Source organism: Caretta caretta, chromosome 22 (genome assembly GCF_965140235.1).
Source record: "Caretta caretta isolate rCarCar2 chromosome 22, rCarCar1.hap1, whole genome shotgun sequence".
NCBI classification, from domain to species: Eukaryota; Metazoa; Chordata; order Testudines; family Cheloniidae; genus Caretta; species Caretta caretta.
In genome coordinates this window covers 22,325,331-22,346,052 of record NC_134227.1, presented here as the reverse complement: position 1 = coordinate 22,346,052, position 20,722 = coordinate 22,325,331, and the positions used below count along the sequence as shown (strand labels likewise).

At 62.6% G+C, this 20,722-nt stretch overlaps 1 protein-coding gene across 3 annotated transcripts in view; it reads right to left on the bottom strand.

Moving 5' to 3' along the window:
* SIDT2 (SID1 transmembrane family member 2) overlaps positions 1-20,722 on the bottom strand; it is a 23,195-nt gene extending 2,473 nt beyond the window's left edge. Inside the window, exons 1-28 of one of the 3 annotated variants that reach the window (XM_048827367.2) lie at positions 20,034-20,722; positions 17,964-18,085; positions 17,112-17,276; positions 16,690-16,735; positions 16,492-16,593; positions 16,281-16,364; positions 15,717-15,816; positions 15,197-15,262; positions 14,486-14,579; positions 13,620-13,678; positions 12,920-12,931; positions 12,386-12,457; positions 11,992-12,066; positions 11,441-11,503; positions 9,456-9,458; positions 8,440-8,558; positions 7,391-7,464; positions 6,970-7,036; positions 6,186-6,259; positions 5,795-5,918; positions 5,329-5,446; positions 4,576-4,712; positions 4,087-4,195; positions 3,360-3,436; positions 2,323-2,369; positions 1,644-1,749; positions 1,064-1,174; positions 688-801 (exon numbers count right to left, since the gene is read on the bottom strand). In XM_048827367.2, the coding sequence (XP_048683324.1) occupies positions 688-801; positions 1,064-1,174; positions 1,644-1,749; positions 2,323-2,369; positions 3,360-3,436; positions 4,087-4,195; positions 4,576-4,712; positions 5,329-5,446; positions 5,795-5,918; positions 6,186-6,259; positions 6,970-7,036; positions 7,391-7,464; positions 8,440-8,558; positions 9,456-9,458; positions 11,441-11,503; positions 11,992-12,066; positions 12,386-12,457; positions 12,920-12,931; positions 13,620-13,678; positions 14,486-14,579; positions 15,197-15,262; positions 15,717-15,816; positions 16,281-16,364; positions 16,492-16,593; positions 16,690-16,735; positions 17,112-17,276; positions 17,964-18,085; positions 20,034-20,216 (2,523 nt within the window). In that variant the 5' untranslated portion in view covers positions 20,217-20,722. Of the gene's footprint in view, positions 1-687; positions 802-1,063; positions 1,175-1,643; positions 1,750-2,322; positions 2,370-3,359; positions 3,437-3,469; positions 3,578-4,086; positions 4,196-4,575; positions 4,713-5,328; positions 5,447-5,794; positions 5,919-6,185; positions 6,260-6,969; positions 7,037-7,390; positions 7,465-8,439; positions 8,559-9,455; positions 9,459-11,440; positions 11,504-11,991; positions 12,067-12,385; positions 12,458-12,919; positions 12,932-13,619; positions 13,679-14,485; positions 14,580-15,196; positions 15,263-15,716; positions 15,817-16,280; positions 16,365-16,491; positions 16,594-16,689; positions 16,736-17,111; positions 17,277-17,963; positions 18,086-20,033 lie in introns of those variants that run through there. The other 2 variants (XM_048827364.2, XM_048827365.2) reach the window with 2 other exon arrangements.

Here is a 20,722-nt window from a genome sequence, read left to right as displayed (position 1 = left end):
AGGGTGCTGAGGGGAGATGGGGGGAGGGAAGAGGAGAAGGACAGGGTGCTGGGGTGGGACGGGGGCAGGAAGATGAGGAGGGCTGGGGGGTATGGGGGAGCGGGAGGAGGGCAGGGTGCTGGGAACCTCTCCGACCCCACATTGGTGTTTTTGGATGAGTGGAGCTGGTGCTGATGGGGGTGGGGTGGAGTTTATGATTCGTTCTAGACCTGACTCAGCCCCCTGCTTTCAGCACAGGGGCTGGCCCGGACGGGAGCCTATGTCGCAGCCGGCAGAGGGGGCCATGAGGATGCTGCAGCATTAGGTGGACAGAGCGAGGCACCTGCCAGTCGGCCCTGGCCTCGCTGGGGCTCTACACGGGCACGGAACAGAGGGCCGTGCAAGACGTGTGCTCTCGCCTCAGGCTGACAGGGACCGCGTGCTCCCGAAGGCAGACCTGGTAGCCATGAGGAAGGGGCTGCCCCTGCCGGCCAAGGCTGACGGATCTCTGGGGAGCAACAAGTGCTTCTGGGGACCCTCCTATGTGCTCCCATCCCAGGGTGGGAGGGCTGCAGCCTGTGGCTAATGCAGCCTCAGGGCAGGGAGCGGGTGGCAACAGCCGCTGATTGTCTGGGGACCGGGGTTGGGGGAGCCTTTCCCTCTGGGTGAGCTGGCATTGCCATGTGTGCTGGGGCTGGCAGGACCTACCAGGAAGGAGCCGAACATGGCGATGGAGGAGAGGAAGTGCCAGATGTCGTGGTCATCAAAGAAGCTGAGCAGGATGCAATCTCTGTTGTGCTGCCGGGACTCGGCTGGTGTTTTCTGCAGAGGAGACAGTCACAGCCAGTGTGTTATCTCCAGCCAAGCACGCTGCCGGCCTCCTCCCTGCGCAGCTCCTGCCCAGGGGCGTGCTGCAGCCTAGAAGAGCTGCAAGTAGGTTGGACCGGGCGCTCGGGCCATGCACAACGCTGCCCCCACTGCCTGCCCTGTACAGTAATACTCCAAGCAGGAGACCCCCCGAGTGTGGACCAGACACGTCAACCCTGCATAGTCAAGGCCCTGGCTGGCATGAGCCACCACTCACCTGCCAGGTGCTCAGACCCTGGAAGAAGAAGAAGAGAGCGAAGCCCCAGACCACGGAAGTGAAAATGATGCAGAGCAGGGGGATGAGCTTGATGCGCTCGCCGCTTCGGAGCTGGGGAGGAGAGAGAGCAGGTGAACGGTGACACGCAGAGGGCAGGGGAACGGCGACAGCCAGGACACACAGAGGGCAGGGGAACAGGGATGCCCCGCAGATGCAGAGGGCTAGGCACCTGCCTTGGCACACCTGGGGCCTGGGAAGGGCTCTCTGGAGGCTAGGCCCACACGTTCCCCAGTGACAGAGGCTTCTCTCCCCACTACCTGGACAGATAGCGTCTGGAAGGGCTCAGCGGTGCTGGGGGTAGTGGTGCAGGTGCCAGGTCTCTGGGGATGTTGGTGAAAGGACTTATGGGTCCTGCTCCCCTGCTGGGGCCTGACTCTAGGGTAACCCCAGGGCTCAGTCACTCCCTCTTCACCCCAGAGCTCTCCCGGGGTACGGGCCCCCCTCCGCAAGGCCAGGGGGTCTGTCCAGCCGAGCTCCTAGCCTGTCCGCAGACAGTGATGGAACAGGGGCGTCCCCACACCTTCATGATGATGTAGAAAGCGAAGTAGAGCAGCAGGTTGCAGATGCCGATGGCCAGCAGGTAGGAGGCAAAGTCGTTTGGTCGGACGATGAGTCCATAGGCAGCTCTGGGGAAGGGAGAGGTGGGTTAGGAAGGCAGCAGAGGGGGGCCCCCAGCTGCAGCATAGCAGAGACTGGGGCATCCCCATGCCCACTTCAGCAGCAATTCTCTGTGGCCACTTCTGAACCCTGCAGCCACCAGCAAGATGACCTGGGTCTCCTGGAACTTAACCTGGGGCGCCTGCTGCATCCTGGGCCTTGCCCAGCAGCAGAGCTGAAAGGGGAAAGGTGTTAGCCCGACTGCTGTCCGGGGCAGCCCTCCATGGCTGCTGCTAGCAAGCCGCAGTGCATTCCCTCTCCAGGGTGCTACACCCTGCTTCACCCCATGGTGTTCACAGCTGATGCGAGTGGTGCGTTCTCAGCCTAGCTCCCGGCACGGCTGCATAGTAGCACAGAAGAGGGCTAGCCTGGAACAACTGAGACCAGCAGTTCAGGGCCGGGGCTGGCATAGCAGCAGGGGAGGGCCTGGATTGAGGTGCGTTGGCAGTGGTGGGAGGGGAGCTCTCCTGATGCCCCCTTTCCTCATACAGAGCACTCTCCTTCTGGGCAACCTGGGGCTTGTCACACACACACACACTTACAGTGACCAGTTGATGATGTTGCCCACGACCAGCAGCACCATTCGATCCTGCAAACACAGACGAGGAGGGTCAGGGGAGGGAATATATGCTGGGCTAGCAGTTCCGGGGGGGTGGCAAGTCGACGGGACCCCGTTTTCATGGCTCAGAGCCGTTAGAGCTGCCATCTCCCAGACCCACTCTCTGCCCCAGGGCACGGTTCATCTGCGTCTGAGACATGGTGGCTCAGCCGTTCTCTGGCTGGGAGGATGCTGGTCGCAGGGAGCAGGTGGAGAAGCCCTGATCACAGCGCGAGCTCTGTGTCCTGCCATGGAGCTCAGATCACCTCAGCTGGGCCCAGCGTCACATTCCACCACAGCCAAGGAAACAGCTTCCCTGGATCCCACTTGGAGGGCAGTGGGTCTGGGCTAACTCTGAGGATGGGGGGCTGAGAGGGGCCATGCTGGGTCAGGAGGGGGAGGGAGGCTTCAAGGAAAGGACCCTGGGGGAGTCGTCCGCAGTGGGGATTGAATCTAGGACCTCGGCTTCCAAAAGCATGGTGCCCTCCAGCTCAGATAGCCCAGGCTCAAGCAGGCCCCTGAGCCCCCTGCGAGGGGACAGCGCTTCATGGGGTGGGCAACATGGTCACTGGCTTGTCACCTCTGGGGCAGACTCTTGGTTTAGCTCCGTTTGTCTCCATCGCAGAGCCAGGCCCAGAGCTGAGTAAACTGGGAATGCGCTTCAGAGGGGGCTGGGCAGGGGCCCAGGGCTGTCATGCCCAGGGGCTGCAGGGTTGCACTGGCAGATTTGGGCTTGTGGTCCATCAAAACATCCTGCCCCCCTGCTGGCATGGTAAGGTGGCCAGATGCGTCCTGAGCACAGCCCCAGGGCCCGCAGCATGAGGCCTTGCTGGAAAATCCACCGTCTAGCACAGAGAGCTCTGGGCTGGCCCCAGGGCACCGGGCCAGGCTCATGCTGTTGCAGCTAGTCCTCATCACGCAGCGTTAGCCACTCACAGGCTTTTCCTGAGAGTCAGGGGCTGAAGGGAGCCACTCACTCACCACGTACATGGGCCCACTGCACTGGCGGATGCAATCTGTGTACAGCACGTACACAATTCTGCGCAGTATCCCGGAGTCTGCAGAGAGAGACAGAGCTAGAGCCTGGGGAGGGGGCAGCAGGCCCTTCCCCGGCCCCTCCTAGCCCAGCAGGGCATAGATTGCAGCCAGCTCCATCTGGAAGGGAAGAGCCTGAATCCTGTGCTCCCAGAGCAGCAGTCCTGCAGGAGGGAGGCCAATGTGAGCAGAGGCTGACCGCACAGAGCAGGGAGGTGCGGAGCTGCAGCTGGGGGCTCCCCCAGCCCATCACGCAGCCCGGGAGGGTGGGCCCTGCAGCAAGTCCCACCGCCAAGCTGGCTTGGCTTTCAGACCAAGTCCCCTCTAGTCACCAGCGCTGCGGGCTCATCAGAGCAGGGCCGGCAACGCTCGGCCCCACAGACCTCCGAGGAAGTGCAGACATCTCCTGTGAGAGTTGAGCCGGCAGCTCTGACAATGCCCAAGGTGGGCAGGAGCCAGACTTGCTCTGCCGGTGCGCAGAGAGCCCTGGACGTGGGGTATACTAAGCAGGGAGGAGGGCTGGGCAGTCACCTGGGTGCAGGCATTCTAGCGCCATGGGACCACGCAGGCCATGATGCAGAGACAAGGACTTGCTGGGCTGGGCTGGCCTGCCTGCGGTGCCCATTGGGAGTCTGGCTCTGCCCCCCATCCCTGTCCCGGGGCGGGGCCTCACCGAGTTTCCAGCGGCCCATGTAGTAGAGCTGCGTGCTCAGCAGCAGTGTGGCGATGATGTGGATGATGGAGAAGAAAATCCAGAACATCATGTTGCCTTTGCCAAAGACCTGTGGGGAGAAGACGGGGTGAGCGGGTGGGAGGCAGGGCTGGGGCTGGTCCCCAGGGGCCCGCGACGCAGGCGTCAGAGCTGCGGTTACAGAAGGAGCCATCAGCACCCGGTTGCTGAGAGAGCCACAGAGCCAGGATTCATGCCTGGGGCAAGGCAGCCTGGATTTTACTAGGGCAACTGCTGCCCTCTCCAGGTGCGGGGTTTGCTGGCCAACAACGACTCACAGGCTCTCAGAGAGCTTAGTCCTTAGTCCCTCTGCAGATGGCCAGTAACACGCCCACCTGGACTGAGCCCGTCTGCACAGGGGGCACCGGCAAGCTGGCGAGCTCTGAGCCAGTGGCTCCTCCCTCTGGACGCGGCTCCGGGGCTGGCACTTACCACGCCGACGACGGAGAAGAAGATGACGATGGCCAGGCAGGCGTAGGCACTGTACGCGCTGGCATTGATGTCCGGGTGCCGTTTCTGATACAGCTTCAGCATGCAGAGCCCCGCGATCATGTACATGAAGGAAGTGTCTGCAAAGAGGGACAACAGCCAGGCTGAGTGAGGGGCCGGTGAGGGGCAGGCTGGCAGCGAGGGCAGTCCCTCAGCATTGCACAGCCGCAGGAGCCTGGGTCCTGGCTGCCGTGGGAGGGAGAGGAGGGCAGGGACAGCTCAGAAAGGAATGGCGGGAGGAACCTGCACATCTGGGACATGGCCCAGAGCACACAGCTGGAGTGCCGAGCCGTGGGGCCAGAGCGGTGCTGCACACCCGTCTGCTGGGAGCACAGCGGCTCCCTGAGCTCACTGGGGGATGTTGGGGGCTGTCTGATGCTGCAGGCTGCAGCACAAACCCCCCCAGAGCTCCACCCGTGCCCGTTCTCTGCCAGCACCACAGCCCCATGGCAGCTGGGTAGGGACAGGAGAGAGGGAGTCTGAGGCTGGGAAGGGGGTGAGCTCAGGGGGCTGGAGCAGCCAGCGAACGGGTTGCACTGGGCGGAGGAGAGCCCAGGATGCTTGGCCCAATAACTTCCCCTGGCAGTCACCCACACTCCAGCTCCGTGCTGGAGCCGGGCAGAGGGTGGCAGCTCTCAAGGGTGGGTGTCATTGCAGGGTCAGGGAGCCCCGAGCAGGCCCGGCCTCAGCACTCACCGAACTGGAAGTTGGTGTAGTTGGGACAGACGTGGTAGCAGGCACTGAGCAGCCCCTCCATCATGAGCGCCGTGCCCATGGCGTAGAACAGGCCGAAGTGCTTGGGGATGCCACACTCCTGGGGGGCGGGGAAGAGGGAGGATGGACACGCCTGTCTCAGACCGACAGATTTGGCCAAAAGGCACCTGGCCTGAGCGAGACCCACTCCCAGCTCAGGCAGGGGGCACCAGGTGGCAGCCTCCCCTGGACACCCCCCAGAGGAACTCCCCATGCAGCACCCAGGCCCTGCCCGCCCCCACCCAAGGGCGCAGTCCTGCCCATCCCAGCTAGCATCACAGGGGATGGCGATCGCCCAGGCTTCAGGCACAGGCAGGTCCCCCACCCCGCCTCTCAGGGACGCCTGCCCCACGGGGGCGGCGGAGCCTGGGCTCCAAGGAGCAGGGCAGGTGCGAGGGGTGGCGCTCACCAGGGCCTGCATGTCGTTGCGCACCAGCGCCCGGTTGCAGCTGATCTCTCTCTGCAGGGTGATGAGCAGGAAGAGCAGGCCCAGCAGCACGTAGCCCAGGTTGCTGAGGATGTTGTTGAAAGCGCTGGCGGGAAGCAGGTCAGTCCGGGTCACCGCCACTGGACCCACGCAGCTCGGCCCTCCCAGGGCACTGCCCCCGCCCCAGGCAGCAGCATCCTCTGTCCCCTCCCCGCCCTGCAGCCCTGCCCACATCCCACGGGAAGGGGGCAGCACAGTTCACATGGGCTCCCCTCCTGGGTGCTACTGGGGGGCCCAGCTCTCCCCCCTCCTCCCCGTCAGCCCATGTGGAAAGCCCAGGGAGCGTCACTGGGAGCCCCGCGCCAGCTCCTACCTGAGGTTCCCCAGCGGGTGGGCACACAGGAAGTTATAGTAGCAAATGTCCTGATTCCCTGTCACGTTCACCACCTGCAGCGGGGAAGCAAAGCGAGACCCTGAAGAGGAAGGGCAGGGGACACCAGCTGGAAGGGGCCTGGCATGGCTCACAGCCAGGACTCGGGGGCCTGAGGGAGGTGTCCCCAATAGAAACGTGCACTCACTGAGGAGGGGGGGCAGGGCAAAGGATTTAGGGGATCCAGGCACACTGGGCGAGTGCAGGACCCCGATGCCAGCACAGTCTCACGGCCCAGGTTGGGCAGACAGCGAGGGGTGACTCAGGGTTCATGTCTTCTTCTAGCTTCCACCCCTGGGACTGGCTACAGTCAGGGCAGGGAAGTGCCCATTTACAGAGGACATTTGGCAAAGCCTTCCCCTTTGAGAGGCTGCTAAGCGCAGAGGGAGACAACGTGGCACTTCACTGCAGAGGGCTGGGCAGGGCTGATCTCAGCATGCATATCGCCCTGCTAAGCATGGGTGACTGTGCCCGGCTTGAGAGGGGAGTGAAGGGGCCGTTCTGCTGGGGGAGCACCTGCGAGAAGACTCGGCTGGTTTCTTTGCCCCAGGAGGGAACTGCCCACTAGCCCATCTCCAATGTTAGCCACGTGACTGCTTTGAAGCCCAGAGACCGACCCTGGGAACTCCCCGAATGCAGCAGAACGTGGAGCAGGACAGCCAGCAGCCCCCAGGGAGTGAGCTGGGATACTGGGGCCGGAGGGGATGCAGGCAGGGACCGTTCTTACCGTCTGGTAGGTGATGACCAGCTGTATGACAGGGAGGGCGTAGAACACAGCGATGGTGGCAATATTCCTGCAAGAGAGCACGGTGTTGAGCCAGGCGGGCGGGGACTCCAGCTCCGCCTCCTCCCCGGGGCTCTCCCCACAACTCCCAGTGGCACACATGTTCACCCATCTCCCTGCTGGGAGGCCAGGCTCCTCCACGGACTCTGCAGCACCCACTGGGTCGGATGGTGCGTGTGAGGCCAAAGCCTTAGGGGGGGCAGGACGCTGATCTGTCCACTGCTCTGCAGCAGGGCAGGGCTCCAGACACCTCCTTAGCTCAAGGGCAACCAGAAGAGTCCAGCAGCACATTCCCCCGCCCTCCAGGCCCTCGTCCCCCGCAGCCCCTGGCCTCCCCTCCCTCCCCAGGCCTGCCCCCACTCACCAGAAGTAGATCTGGTATTTCTTCCGCAGGACACGCTTGTCCTTCCGGGCCAGGTCTGCCACGTACAGGTATTGCTGGGAGCAGAGGCAGGATCCTGTCACAGGCCAGGCGGGGCATGCAGCATACAGGGGCGAGGGCCCTAGCGCTTGGGGTGAGAGCGCACCCCGGGAACCAGCCCAGGCTGCTCTGCCTGCAGGTGCAGAGCTACCCCGGCCCAGAGCACTAGCTAGCTGGCAGCCAGGAGACAGTAGCATTCCCGGGGCGCATACGGGCTCGGTCACAGCACTGGAAGGAGGCTGGCGCTGAGTGATGGGCACGTACCAGACCAGCCAGCACAGGGTTAATGAGCCCATTGCCACATGGTCCTGGGGCAGTGCCTGGGTACACAGGCCTCCCCGCTGCTCCATCACTCTCTGCCCCACATTACCCTGCTCCAGCATCTCCCCACGGGGCATGGCTGAAGCCTGACACAGGGCAGCCATAGTGGCTGTGCAGTGTGTTTCCATTGCCGAAGCGATGCCCGGGCTGGGCAGGTGACACAGGGGGCTGCATATCACGCCCCCCCCCCCCCCATCAGAGCAACGCCCGGGCTGGGCAGGTGACACAGGGGGCTGCATATCACGCTCCCCCCCCCCATCAGAGCGACGCCCGGGACAGGCAGGTGACACAGGGGGCTGCATATCACGCTCCCCCCCCCATCAGAGCGACGCCCGGGACAGGCAGGTGACACAGGGGGCTGCATATCACGCTCCCCCCCCCATCAGAGCGACGCCCGGGACAGGCAGGTGACACAGGGGGCTGCATATCACGCTCCCCCCCCCCATCAGAGCGACGCCCGGGACAGGCAGGTGACACAGGGGGCTGCATATCACGCTCCCCCCCCCATCAGAGCGATGCCCGGGCTGGGCAGGTGACACAGGGGGCTGCATATCACGCTCCCCCCCCCATCAGAGCGATGCCCGGGCTGGGCAGGTGACACAGGGGGCTGCATATCACGCTCCCCCCCCCCCCCATCAGAGCGACGCCCGGGCTGGGCAGGTGACACGGACCTTGGTCCGGATGACATTCTTGTCGGAATCTATGTCCGCCAGCGTGTCGTAGTCGTCCTCCTCCACGGAGCTGAGGGAGTCCAGGCGGGGCCGGCTGGCCACCTTCTCCAGGGTGCGCTCTGCAAGGGCACAGGGGAGCATCAGCATCAGTCCGGGCTGAGGCCCACACACCCTGGGCAAGGCCTAGCCCACTCCTTCCCCACACCCCTGGCGAAGAGATCAAACCAATCATTCGTATCACAGAGTCAATCGGAGCCATTCAATCACACCCTGAGATCATCCCCCCGTTCACTGTCCGTAGCTCAGTGCAAAGGGATCGACAGGGCAGAGTGGGGGCAGCACAGACCCCACAACAGAGACCCCCGCCCCCACCGCTGCAGGAGGCTCCATGGCATCCAGCAGACATTCCCAGCTCTTCAGCGCCCAGGTTCAACCCGCCAGGCCCTGGGACAGAGATCCCCGTGGACTGAGCTACCTACGGCCCGTCGGGGTAATTACACCCCCGGGGTCGTTCCGTTCTGATTAGGCTGATCTGGATGTTGATGATACAAAGACTTGTGCAATTTGTTCATCATGCTGATGCCCCCGGTGCTCTTTCTGAGGGGACAGACTGTGTCTTTCGGGGCTCGCGAGAGAGACAAAGCCCCAAATGCACCATTAGAAAGGGACTGGGAGGAGTTAGGCAGCTCCCTGCAGAACAGAGTCAGGGCAGGCAGCTCCACAAGGCTCACACACCGAGTCACCCTGTCACACAGGGCTCGCACTCCAGGGAGGGGCTCACTGGGGCATCAGTGCCCAGAGGACCTGGAGCAGGACTCGTGCTGGGGGGTGGGCGTCACCCGCAGCAAGCAGGAGGTGGCTCTGACTAGACTGAGTTAGCCAGGGGCAGTGAACTCATCCAACTCAGCCTGCTGAGAACTCAGCCGCCCATCTCCTCCAGGGCTGCTAACTAGCCTTCTCTCCCAGCCATGGCAAGGCCACCGAGCTGGTTTTGGGGCGGCATGCAGGGCCGACACCCGCTGCTGAGCAACCTTAGTCACAGGGCGTGGGTCAGGCCTGGCTAGGAAGCTCTGCCGAATCCTGCTGTAACATTAAGTAACTCATGGAGACGTCACGCGCTGGCAGAGCATGGCCCCTTTGGCACAGAGCCCTGCTGGCACTTGTTGGATGCTGCCCAGTGCCACGTAGGGCCAGGGTGTTGGGGGCAGAGACTAGAGTAAGACAAGCCTGCCCCTTGCCTAACGCACCTCTCAGCACACAGTCGTCACCCTGGCCAATGCTGCGTGTGGGTCTGGGGAGGGCAGGCAGTCGTGCACAGCTCACCGGCACAGACACTGTGCTCCTGGGGCTGTTCGGTTGTTGCTCTGTTTTGGTCTGGCCTGTGAGTCACCTGACAGCCACATAAGGCTGCTGCATGTCTGCCACTCCCTGGCTCGCTCTGCTAGCAGCTGAGTGCCCTGCTGCTGGCCAAAGGCTGCCAGCCTCGGGGGCCTGATGAGAGAGGCCAAGGGCAGATGGGGCCATTGTGCCCCTCCCGTCTGCCCCCTGGCGTGACACAAGCCAGGGAAGCTCACCCCCCGGGGAGCCGACAGAGGGCAGGGACACCAAGCCCTGCATGAGGTCAGGGAGCTGTGGCCGTTCTGGGAAGGCGGCTCCTTCTTTCGGTGTGTAGCCTGGGGCTCCAGGCCTGGCCATCACGGCCTTGGCAGGCGGGGGCAAGGTGCTGCCCACACAGCATGAACTGGGCCGTTCTGCAGGCGATCCTGCCTCTGCCCCACTGCAATAAGGTCCACGGCCGCTCCCTCTAAATCCACAAAGAACCCCAGCGCCCCCAGTCCCTCAGAAAGTGCAGCCCCCAGCCATGGCAAGTCTGGGCAGGGGTCATCCAGGTCTTCACGTTACCATCTCAGACCCAGGCAGATGGGTTTCTTTGCGGGGTTGGGGGAGGTCAGCCAGTGAACAGTCCAGAGATCATCCCTCCCTTTCCAGGACCCTGAACGGGGCCCACAGAGCCAGGGCTAGGGCGGCGTTCTCGGGTCACACGGGTATAGAGATCGGCAACCACTCCCCGCACTCTGAGTCAGCTGAAACGGGACTGATTTGCCTCCGTCTGGTCCGGGCACCTCACCTCCTCCCCTCCTGTACCACAACTGGCGGAGATCATCTACCGTTTGCTGAGCTTGTGCATCCCACCCCGCCCCCATGAGGGACCAGGAGAGGAGGATGACAGAGCTTCCCCTGGACCTTTCCACCCCCCCCCTCTGAAAATACAGCAGGACAAGCCAGGGCTCCCAACTGATGTCCTGTGCTGGTCCTGGGTCTGCCCCTCCCATGCCCTGCTCTGCAAACCTCACAGTCCAGCTGGGAGCCCGGGCCTGTTGGGAAAGGGTAGGGGGAGACACTGCACTAGGGAGAACCAGCCAGCATGTCTCTTACACACAGCATCGCCAGTGCCCCTCAGTCCTGACCTGCAGCCCCCCTGTCACCCCAGCCCTGGGCCCCCCGCTACCCCACACACAGCATCGCCAGTGCCCCTCAGTCCTGACCTGCAGCCCCCCTGTCACCCCAGCCCTGGGCCCCCCGCTACCCCACACACAGCATCGCCAGTGCCCCTCAGTCCTGACCTGCAGCCCCCCTGTTACTCCAGCCCTGGGCCCCCCGCTACCCCACACACAGCATCGCCAGTGCCCCTCAGTCCTGACCCCTGCCACTCCATTCTCGCTCTCCTGCTCAGAGGCTGACAAGCAGGCAGAGTTGTGGGGCCCAGGGAGATGGCTGCTCCCAGCGTGACCACGCATTGGAAGATGGGAGCATTATGGGACCGCTCGGGGCTGGAGGGACTGTTCAGTGGCTGTCCCTGGATCAAGGGACGAGAGAAGGGAGTGAAGCTGCGAGTCGAATGCAGGGTCTGTCCCCAGGTAATGTGAAGCCGAGGGCACCCCAATACATTGGATTGATTCAAGTTCTCCTAGTGCCTTTTCTGCTTAACATCCACATCTACCCATAGTAATGCACAGGTGCCTCATCTGACTGGAGGGGACACGTCGCTTGAAGTGGTCCAGCCCTTGAAAGGAAAGCGAGAATTACTGGGAGGGCTGATGGGGACAGAGCCTCCTTCTGAGCGCCGAGCGGGGTCCCAAGGAGCCAGCCAGGCAGTTTCAGTCCTCGTCTGCTGCCCAGGCCAGACAGCAACAACCCGGTTAAAGGCCTGCCCAGTACATTGGTCTTTCAAAGCGGAGCAGAGTTGGCGAGGATGGGGGGAGGTCTGAATGAGGACGAGAGCCTGGAGCAGCCACAGCTCCTGGGGCAAAGTCCTCTCCCCAGAGAGCCTTTCACACTCAGGCCCCCAGGTACGGGGGCAGATGCACACCCCCAGGCTTGATGAGTCCAGACAGCAGGCCTCAGACAGGGTCTCGGTGCATGGAGAATTTGCAGCAGGGATGGCTCCCAGGCTCTGGGATTGCTCTGATGCGGACTCTGCAGTGCAAAACCCAGCTCTGGATTGCAGGGTCCGTCTCGCTGGCCAGTCGTTGCTGGTTTCTTGCGGCTTACCTGTGTACCCAGAGGAGATGTCCGTGGAGCCCATGCTCTCGGTGATGCCCTCAGTGCTTAGGGTGGAACTGTTCTCTGGAAGGAGAGTTAGAACAAGGAGGCGAGTTGAAGTGGTCAGACACCCAGCCAGGAACGGGTTCCTGGAGAGCAGAGGGCAAAGTGCCAGGAGCTCACACAGCAGCTGTGTGTGTGTGTGGTTGTGGGGCGGGGAGACCCTGGCTTGTCACCGTCTGGGGGAGAGGAGAGGAACGAGACTCTGGTCACAGGGTCAGGAATTGGGTCCAACCATTGCCAAGGGACTGGCGACCTGGCCCCCAAGAGCCCACTCCCATCTCCGACTGGTCCCGGAGCCCCATGTGAGCAGGAGAGTGCAGTGCTCCTCGCCGGTGCTTACCCAAAGAGCCATAGCTGTAGCCGTGGTAGGGAGGGTGACCCAGGAGGGAGTCCGGGGTGACGCGCGGATGCCCTGCAAGACACCACAGCACCCTGCGTCAGGCAGGCAGCAGTCTTCACACATCACCCCCAGCAGCCAGGGGGCTGAGGAGAGCAGGGGGCACGTGTGCTCAGGGGCCAGGGCGGGGTCTCAGTGGGGCGAGGGTGGCAGGCTCAGGATGTGCCCGGACAGCTGCAGGGCAGCGGAGCACTTGGGGCCGCAGACGGTTTCTGGTCAGGAGAGACCAAGGACGGGGGTAGCTGGGGGAGGAAGGGGACGCGTCAGGATTGTGGGGCATCAGCGGAGCTGGGTGAGAGGCGTTTGCACAGCACCCTGCGTCCCTCTTTTTAGTGGCTGGCGCTTCCTACGGAGCAAGACCCCAGTGCAGCACCCTGCCCCGCCCACTTCCAGCTGGAGAGTGGCTCAGGACCAGTGCGTCAAGGGCACCAAAGGGATCTGTTCACGGACTGTGAAATAACGGAGGCTGACGCTTACCCAGTAAAGACGCTGGGAATGGAAGATCCCCAGGAGCGATGTGCAGGCAGAGAGAGAGAGAGAGAGAGAGAGATGGACAGACAGTCACTGACAGCAGCAGTCACTCAACCAGAGTCGCTCCGATCACAGATGACGCGGAGCTTAGATTTGGCACTCTAAGGACCCATTCACCTGTCTCCCCACAACGCAGGGAGATCTGTGCACAGAGAAAGGGCACGGGGGCTGAACCAGGCCGTTGAGCAAAGCCCGAGCCCAGGTCTGGAGCCAGCTCTCCCGGCCCCTCCTTTCCCCGCAGGGGAGTCCAGGCTGTGTGGAAGGGCAGCGACCAGGGAACCAGGGGTTCAGTTGGTGAGCGGCAGAGCTGGCCAGGGGCAATGGAGAGCGGGTTTCCATTCAAGGGAAATGTTCTATTTCCACCATCCATTGTTTGCCAAACACCAAACCCCAGAACGATTGTTCTGTGAAGAGAACCCAGCAGCAGTGTGTCCATGAAAACGTTATTTCACAGGGAGACAAATAAATAACAAATCCCCAGCCAGCTCTGGTACATACTCCGCCCCCCAAGGGAACTGTGCCCACACAGTCAGCCCCCCTCCTCCAGCACATTATCTTTGCTGCCCCCCGGGCTCTACATGAGGGGGCCAGCTCCCAGAGTCTCGCCCCATGTCAGTGCCCCCTACGGGCCCTGGGGGTTCCATACCAGTGTCCGTGGTGGGCGTGTCCATGGCAGCCAGGAGCCCTTTTCTCTTCTTCTGTTGTCTGCAAAAACGCAACGGAAAACCTGAAACAGAAGGGCCGGGAGGCAGCTCCCTCCTGCCGCAGACCCAGGTCCCGACGGGCAGCCGAGGGCTGCAGAGCTCAGGCACCTCCCGATCTGTGTTAACCCTAGTCAGGGTTTGCCCAGGGAAATCCAGCCCCGGCGTGGTCCCTGGCTGGAGCGCACCACCATCTGCCACCGTGTCTCCTGGGAGCTGCTCACACAGAGTGCAGGAGCCAAATGAAGGGCTCACCCAGCCCTGCCCGAGAACCGCAGCAGACACAGCTATGTCAGAGGCACATGCAGGCTGGGGGGCGAGGAAGGCTGCGTGCGTCTCCAGTAATGGTGACCTTCCCCGTGGCCCTTTGGAGACACGGCCGCGCCATGTTCCAATGTTCCCAGTGTCGGGTGGGGGTGGGGTGGGCGTCTCTGGGACGGACACTGGAGTTGGTGGGGATGCCCAGCCCTTGCTGTACAGGGAAACAGGCCTCCTACCCTGGGGTGAAGGGGAGGGGGATGTCTCATCCCTGGCTGCTTTTTCTGCCATCAAGGCCCTGGCTCTCAATTCCCAGCCTGATGGACGATAGCTAGCCTGCACCGGCAGCTACGAGTCACCGTGCCAGGCCCCGTGGCTGCACAGGCTGGGAGGGGGAGGTGAAACCTGCTCTAGTTTTGCGGAGCCAACCCTGGCTGTGGTGGGTGAGTGAGAGGGAAGCCGGGGAGGAGGTGGGTGAGCTGAGCCAAGCCGGCAGTCCGGTCCCGAAGCACCGTGGGGTGGGCAGAGCGGGAAGCGAGGCCCAGGGACTCACCTCCAGGTCTCCCAGCAGGCGATGAGCAGCGTCAGCAGGTAGAAGGAGAGGAAGATCCCCAGGCAGAAGAGCATGGCGCTGACGTAGACCTCCGCTGTGGGGAGAGGGAGCGGGAAGGGGGATTATGGGACAGCAGCAGCCCACGGTGCCCCACCCAGACAGCAGCTCGCTGGACAGCACAGCCTTGCGGGCATGGGGAATCAGCTGGGCACACAGCCTCCCCGGGCCCACAACTCCCCCATCATGCCTACCATGACACAGCCCACACCATGTGTCCCTCCACGTGGGGGCACAGACCCTGGCTGTACCGGGGGAGGTGGCCTCTGCTCATTTTAGCTGCTGTGTTGGAGCCAGGCCTGCTCCAGGATCATGCCCAGCATGTAACACTCAGACAGCGAGGGAGACCCAGGAGCAGGTGTGTCTGTCCATGCCTGGGCCCAGCAAAGGCCCACTTCAGACACAGAGCCCAGGTGCTGTCCCAGGCCACGTGTGCTCGGGGCCTGCACCACCAGCAGGGTGGAGCCGTTTGTCAGAGCCATTCCCATGTGCCCAAGCCATGCCGGGCGCTGTCCCGGGGGCGGGGGGCAGCCCTGCAGGGACGGTGCCCCATGAACACGGGCATTGTGACCGGCGTTCAGCAGGAAACGCCCCCAGCTGCAGACCTAGCTTCCGCAGAGTAACCTGCCAGCCCTGCCCGTGGGAGCAGCTCACAGGTAATAGCAGGTGACACCATCACATCCAGCGCCTTCTGCCGACTGCCTTGATCTACCGGTTCATCTGGAAGGAACAGAAGGCTGGAGATTAGCCCAGCCTAGGTCTGCTGTCTCCTGTCTCCAGGAAAACTTCTCAAAGCAGATGGAGCAGGCCCTGTAGAAAGCCCACACCCTGGGTCTAGTCCCAGTGTCGCCCGGCCCAGAGGGGGGTATGCCCAGCAGGGGCTGTTGGACCCTTTCCACCCACAGCGCCTTGTTACTGAGAAGTGGCAGTGACAGAGGCAGGGAAAGGGGTCACCACACCCAGGTCAGGCTGGGAACCAGCTTCCACCTGGGCATTACGGTCCCCAGGGCCGCTTGCACGGTCTAGATCCCATCGCCACTGCCTTGGGGCGGAGGGGACTGATAAAGCCCATGCCTAGATGTCAGAGGGGAGAAGGCTGTAGGGGTGGGTGGAGGAGAGGGATAGGTGAGTGGCTAAGCCCTGTGCCTTCCCAGACCCCTCCACGCCCCCATACCTTTGGTGAGGGGGTAGTAAGGCAGGGACCCTCCACAGGCCTCATCTTCCGTTTTCACCACCACCACGACGTAGAAGCTGTTGCTGGGGAAATCCTTCTTCTGGCATGGCCGCCGGGAACGAGAGAGGAGAGTCAGTGGGAGTGGTGAGTGGGCAGCTCTCCCTACCCGGCCCCGGTGGAGTGGAGAGGCCTGGATGCCCAGGATCCCCCAATGAGAGTCTGGTGAGACGGGCACGTCGCGAGCGACCCAGAGAGACGCCAGAGCTGGTTGCGGAGGAAGCTGCTGGTCTGCGCGGCTGACGCACATGGTGCTATTAGCGTGGAGGCAGCACTGGAGACACGGGGATGAGCCCAGAGGCCACAGCTTGCCTGCAGGGAGCTGTCCGGCTAGCGCCGTCTGGCACGCGAGGAACGAGGCTGCCAGGCTGAGTGCCCCCTGGCTCAGCACGCGCCGGCAGGAACATCTCCAGCCGGCACGAACTGTCGCGAGGGCCACAGCAGAGAGCACAGCGAGGCCTGGCACCTGCAGCTCTTTGGTGGGGCTGAGCTTGCAGGGCTCCCTACCTGCACCGTGATGGCTGCCTTCTTGGTCATGGTCTGGTACATCCCGATGAAAGCCACGTTGTTGTCCAGGTCGTAGACGGGGCACTTCAGGGAGGAGAGGGGGAAGCAAAGACTCAGACACATGGAGTCTGGACCTGCCCAGAGGTCACCCTGGGGGACGCTGGGCGAGGGAAGCACAGGAAAGAGGAACCCAGCCCCAGGCCCCACGTACCAGGATGTCCTGGATGGAGACGACGGAGCAGGGGAAGGCCATGCGCGAGGTCACCTTCACAATCACCGAGTCCACACCCTCCGGGAACACATACTTAAAATACTACCGGGGGGGAGGGGGGGAGGGAAGAGGGCACGTTATCACCATGGTGACACTGCCCCCCCCCATAGCAGCCCCCCAAGCAGAGAGAGGCATTACCTGCGGCTGGGCTGCTGTGGCATTAAAGCTGAACTGCTCGCTCGTCCTGTGCAGAGGGAGCGTTAGAACAGCACCGTGGTTCATAAAGTGTGAGCAAACGGGCCCCCCATTGCCCCAGCCCACTGGGGCAAAGAAAACCCCACCCGGCTGGAGCCAGCCACTGGCTGGAGCCGCAAATCCCCAGCTCGTAGAGCCGTGAGCAACCGCTCGATGAGTCTCCAACCCTCCCTGAATGCTTGACAGGGAGCCCGGCAAGGCGATGCCTGCCCCAGCCCGGGACCTGGCTGGCCTGCATGGGTCTCCGGGAACGCGAGCTCCCCAGCCATCCTGCACAGCAGGCTCATGGGCGGGAGCTGGGGGAAGGAGGCACAAGATGTAGGGCAGCGCGTGTATCTGGGGGGGTTCCTATCTCCATCCCTCACCTCAGCACGAAGTTCTCTACGCGGGTGACCCGCAGCTGGTAGGAGGCGTTCCTCACAGACAGCGTGGACACATCCACATAGAAGAACTGTGTCTCCGACTCGCTCTTGGTCTGGGGCTGGCACAGCGTGCGGCTCACATTCTGGTACAGGTACTTCCTCTGGAACCTGGCGAAGGCAGAGACCCCCGGGCCGGATGAGAGGGGGGCCTGGCAGCAAAGGCTGCGCTGCACCCCCCCTCTGGCCTGGCAGCGGCAGCATGCGGCGTTGAACCAGTCCCCACCAGCATGGAGAGCACCCACAGCCTTTCCGGGGCCGCCCAGCGCCTACGGCATGGGGCGCTGCTCAGGAGCGTCAGGCTTGGCTCCAGGACCCTCCGCCTGGGGCCCTCCTGGGGGTCGTTCCCTCGGCTGGCTGGGTCACTGTCCCCACCTGAGCTAGGCAGGCTCTCCTAGCGGCACGGAGGGTGCCATGGGGGGTCAGCTATGCAGCATCTCCCTTTCCAAAGAGCCCCCCGGGGCCCAGGCCGAGCTAAGGGTGCTGCTCTGGGTTCCAGGGAGAGGGGCAGCTCTCCCCTCTCGTCGGCGCTCGGTAGCTGGACCAGGTCACTATGGAGAAGGCTCAGAGGCTGAACTTGCAGCTGTCCCAGAGCCGCTCTGCACCCAGCCAGCTGAGGGAGCAGGACGTTCTGGGGCAGATGAGTCCACACATTTGGGTTTTAAGGCCATTTTCATGTCACGGTCAGAGAGCTGGCCTAGTTCCCATGCCTTTGGAGGCAGGGGGACCCCAGAACTAGGCGGGGCATGGGTCTTTAGCCCCACCTCGGAGGTCGTCTCTGACAAGGATGGAACTTACAGGCCCCTGAGGATCAGCGGCACCTGAAACGACACCACCGCCTCCTTCTGCCTCACCACGAAGAGAAGCGGCATCTCCTTCTGCTCAGACAGCACGTTCACCGTCACCCGGACGCCCTCTGTCTGGGGAGGAGAGGAGAAGGGACATGCTGGCCTTGGCCAAAGAGACCGAAGCCCTCCCCTAGGTCCCTGGGCTCAGCTGGAGGACTGTGGATTGAGCCCCAGACTGTTAAATTTCTTTCAGCTCCACCTCAGGGGAAGTGGTGGCCACTGGTGCAAAGGGCACAACAGCTCTGAGCACAGAGCCCTCCCGCAAGGACAGCGCGGGCTCACACTCGGCCCTTTGTTCCCTGTGACTCTCCAGACGTGGGAGCTGCGTGACCAGCCTGGGGCAGAGAACTATCCCGCCTTAGCCCTGCTCACACATCGAACAGTTTACAGGCAGACACTGCATGCAATGGGGAATGGAACTCGTGACCGCCGGACCCTGCTGACTGAAGGGGAAGTTCAGCTTGGCCCACGCCCGCGAAGAGCTCCTGCACGTACTCTCCCCAGCAGAGAGGAACGGTCAAGACGCTGCAAGTCAGCCAGTCCAACTGCACATGCTGGGATGGGATGGGGGAGTAGGGCTTGAATGCTGGTGCCCAGAGACCTCACAGGCCAGGCGGGGGTTTGGGAAGGGTGTGCTTGGCAGATGTTGACTGTGGGGAGAGGCTGTTACAGACGCAGGGGCACAGAGCTAGGACTCAGCTCTGGGGGCAGTTAGGACCGAGGCTTGGGCAGTGAGGGAGGGAAGCTTCAAAGTGCAGGGCGGGGATGAGCAGCTCAGAGAACAGGACATGCCAAAGCAGAGATGTGGGGGGTGGGGGAGGAGGATTGGCGGGGGAGCAGCTCACTCCATGCACCCTGGGAAGGGATTACTCTCCCACAGGATGTCTCTCCTCCAGATCCAGCCTGGTACTACAGACAGCCCTGAACTGAACCCCCAGATCCAGCCATGCCGAACTCTGAGACATCTGGGTGCAAACCTTCCCAGACAGGGCAAAATGCCCACTCTTCAGCTGGGGAAGCCGAGTATGTATTTCCTGGGCTATGTGGCCCTGGAATGGGAAAACAGCCTTTGCATCCCTTCCCTTTGGGACTTATCAGCTGCGAACCGGCAGTGCCCTTCCAACTCCCACAGCCACAGGCGTGCCAGGCCAGAGCAGCCTTCCCAGTCACAGCCTGACTCAACGCTCAGGGATGGAGGTAAAAGTGAATCTTCAGTCTGGAACCTGGCTTAACAACAGACCCAAAAGCGGCAGTCGCCTCCCACCCTTCTAAATAAACAGCTCAGCCGAGTTTGTGGAAAGAAAAAGTAAAAAGAGTCAGCCGAAGCAACTTCCTTTTAAAGCTGATTTGTGGCTTGCACAGTAGAACACAGAGATACCCACAAGACACACACACCCTACTAGGGCGAAATGAATACACATGCCAGACACATCACAGCCACAAGATAGATGCAAGGCCAACAGCAGGCACTGGTCAAAGCCACTGTGATCTCAGCTGGAAGCGATGGGGACACTACCGAGTTGTTTAAACTCATCATGTCAGCTAGGGAGGGAAGAAGGAAGTGAAACTGGGCCAGGAAGTAAGCAGCCTTGCTTCGCTGTCCCGAGCCCCGTGGGAACAGAGAACTAACAGCACAACCGGGGGAGAAGTTTGGGATTTTCCACCTGCTGTCGAGGGCTCAGGGGGCCAGATTCTCCACTGCCCTGCTTCCCGTGCACGCTGCAGGCAGGGCTAAACAGAACCTGATCCATACAGAGCATCCTGCACGTGCTTGGTGCTGGGGCAGGGCAGTGGAGAGTCAGGCCGAAGGACTGTTCAGAGACACTTCATAGCACCCTCCAGCAGAGCATGAGGCCGGGCCCCCGTTGTGTGCTAGGCAAGGATTATCCCCTCAGCACCTCATCAGTTGTTCTGGGCATGGCCCAAAGGTACGTGGAGCAGTTCACATGCCGATGGCTCTGGCAGAGGGACTGTGTCCCCTGGGCTGGCGCTGGGCCTGACTCGGGGGACGCTCACTCACCCTGTTCCTCATCACGGTGTGGTTGAAGGTGTAGATGTTCAGTAGCTCGCTGTTCACAAAGTCCGTGTAGCTTTTGTCAAACTCGGCCTCCTTCTGGGAGATGTTCTTGGCAGCCAGGGCCTCGAGGAAAGCACCAGCTCCCGGCGGAGCCAGCAGCAGCAGGACGAGGGCCAGGGCCAACATGACTTGATCCCACAGGCAGGCAGTGCGTCTCCTGGGGCTGGGCTAAGGCAGCGGCAGGAGCTTCCAGCATCACCGGGGTCAGCACCCTTTAGACCCTACGTTGGGCAATCCCAGGTAACATTGCCCCCCTCCTCTTCCACACCGCACCTGGCCAAAGGGTGCGGGTGGGAGCAGCTGTGAATCAACAGCTCTGCCACAGAGGCTGCAGGCTGGTCACATCCAGGAGAAGAGTCTACAGGGCCTCCCAGAGCAAGGGTACCTCCGGGCCGCTCTGCCCCATAGCACCGCCAGCCCCACTGCAGTGGTGGGAGCTGCCCTACACACTCCCAGCTCCCTGAATGGGAGCCAGTGAGCAGCAAGATAGCAGCGTCGTTCCTGCCCTCTCCCCCAGCCCACTGCAGACAGGCCTCCGCCTTGCCACTGCACCTCACAGGTGAGGGGCTGCAGGCAGCTGGAGACTTTGTGAGCCTCCTGGATGCAACAAGCCCAGGCTGTAAACAGTGAAG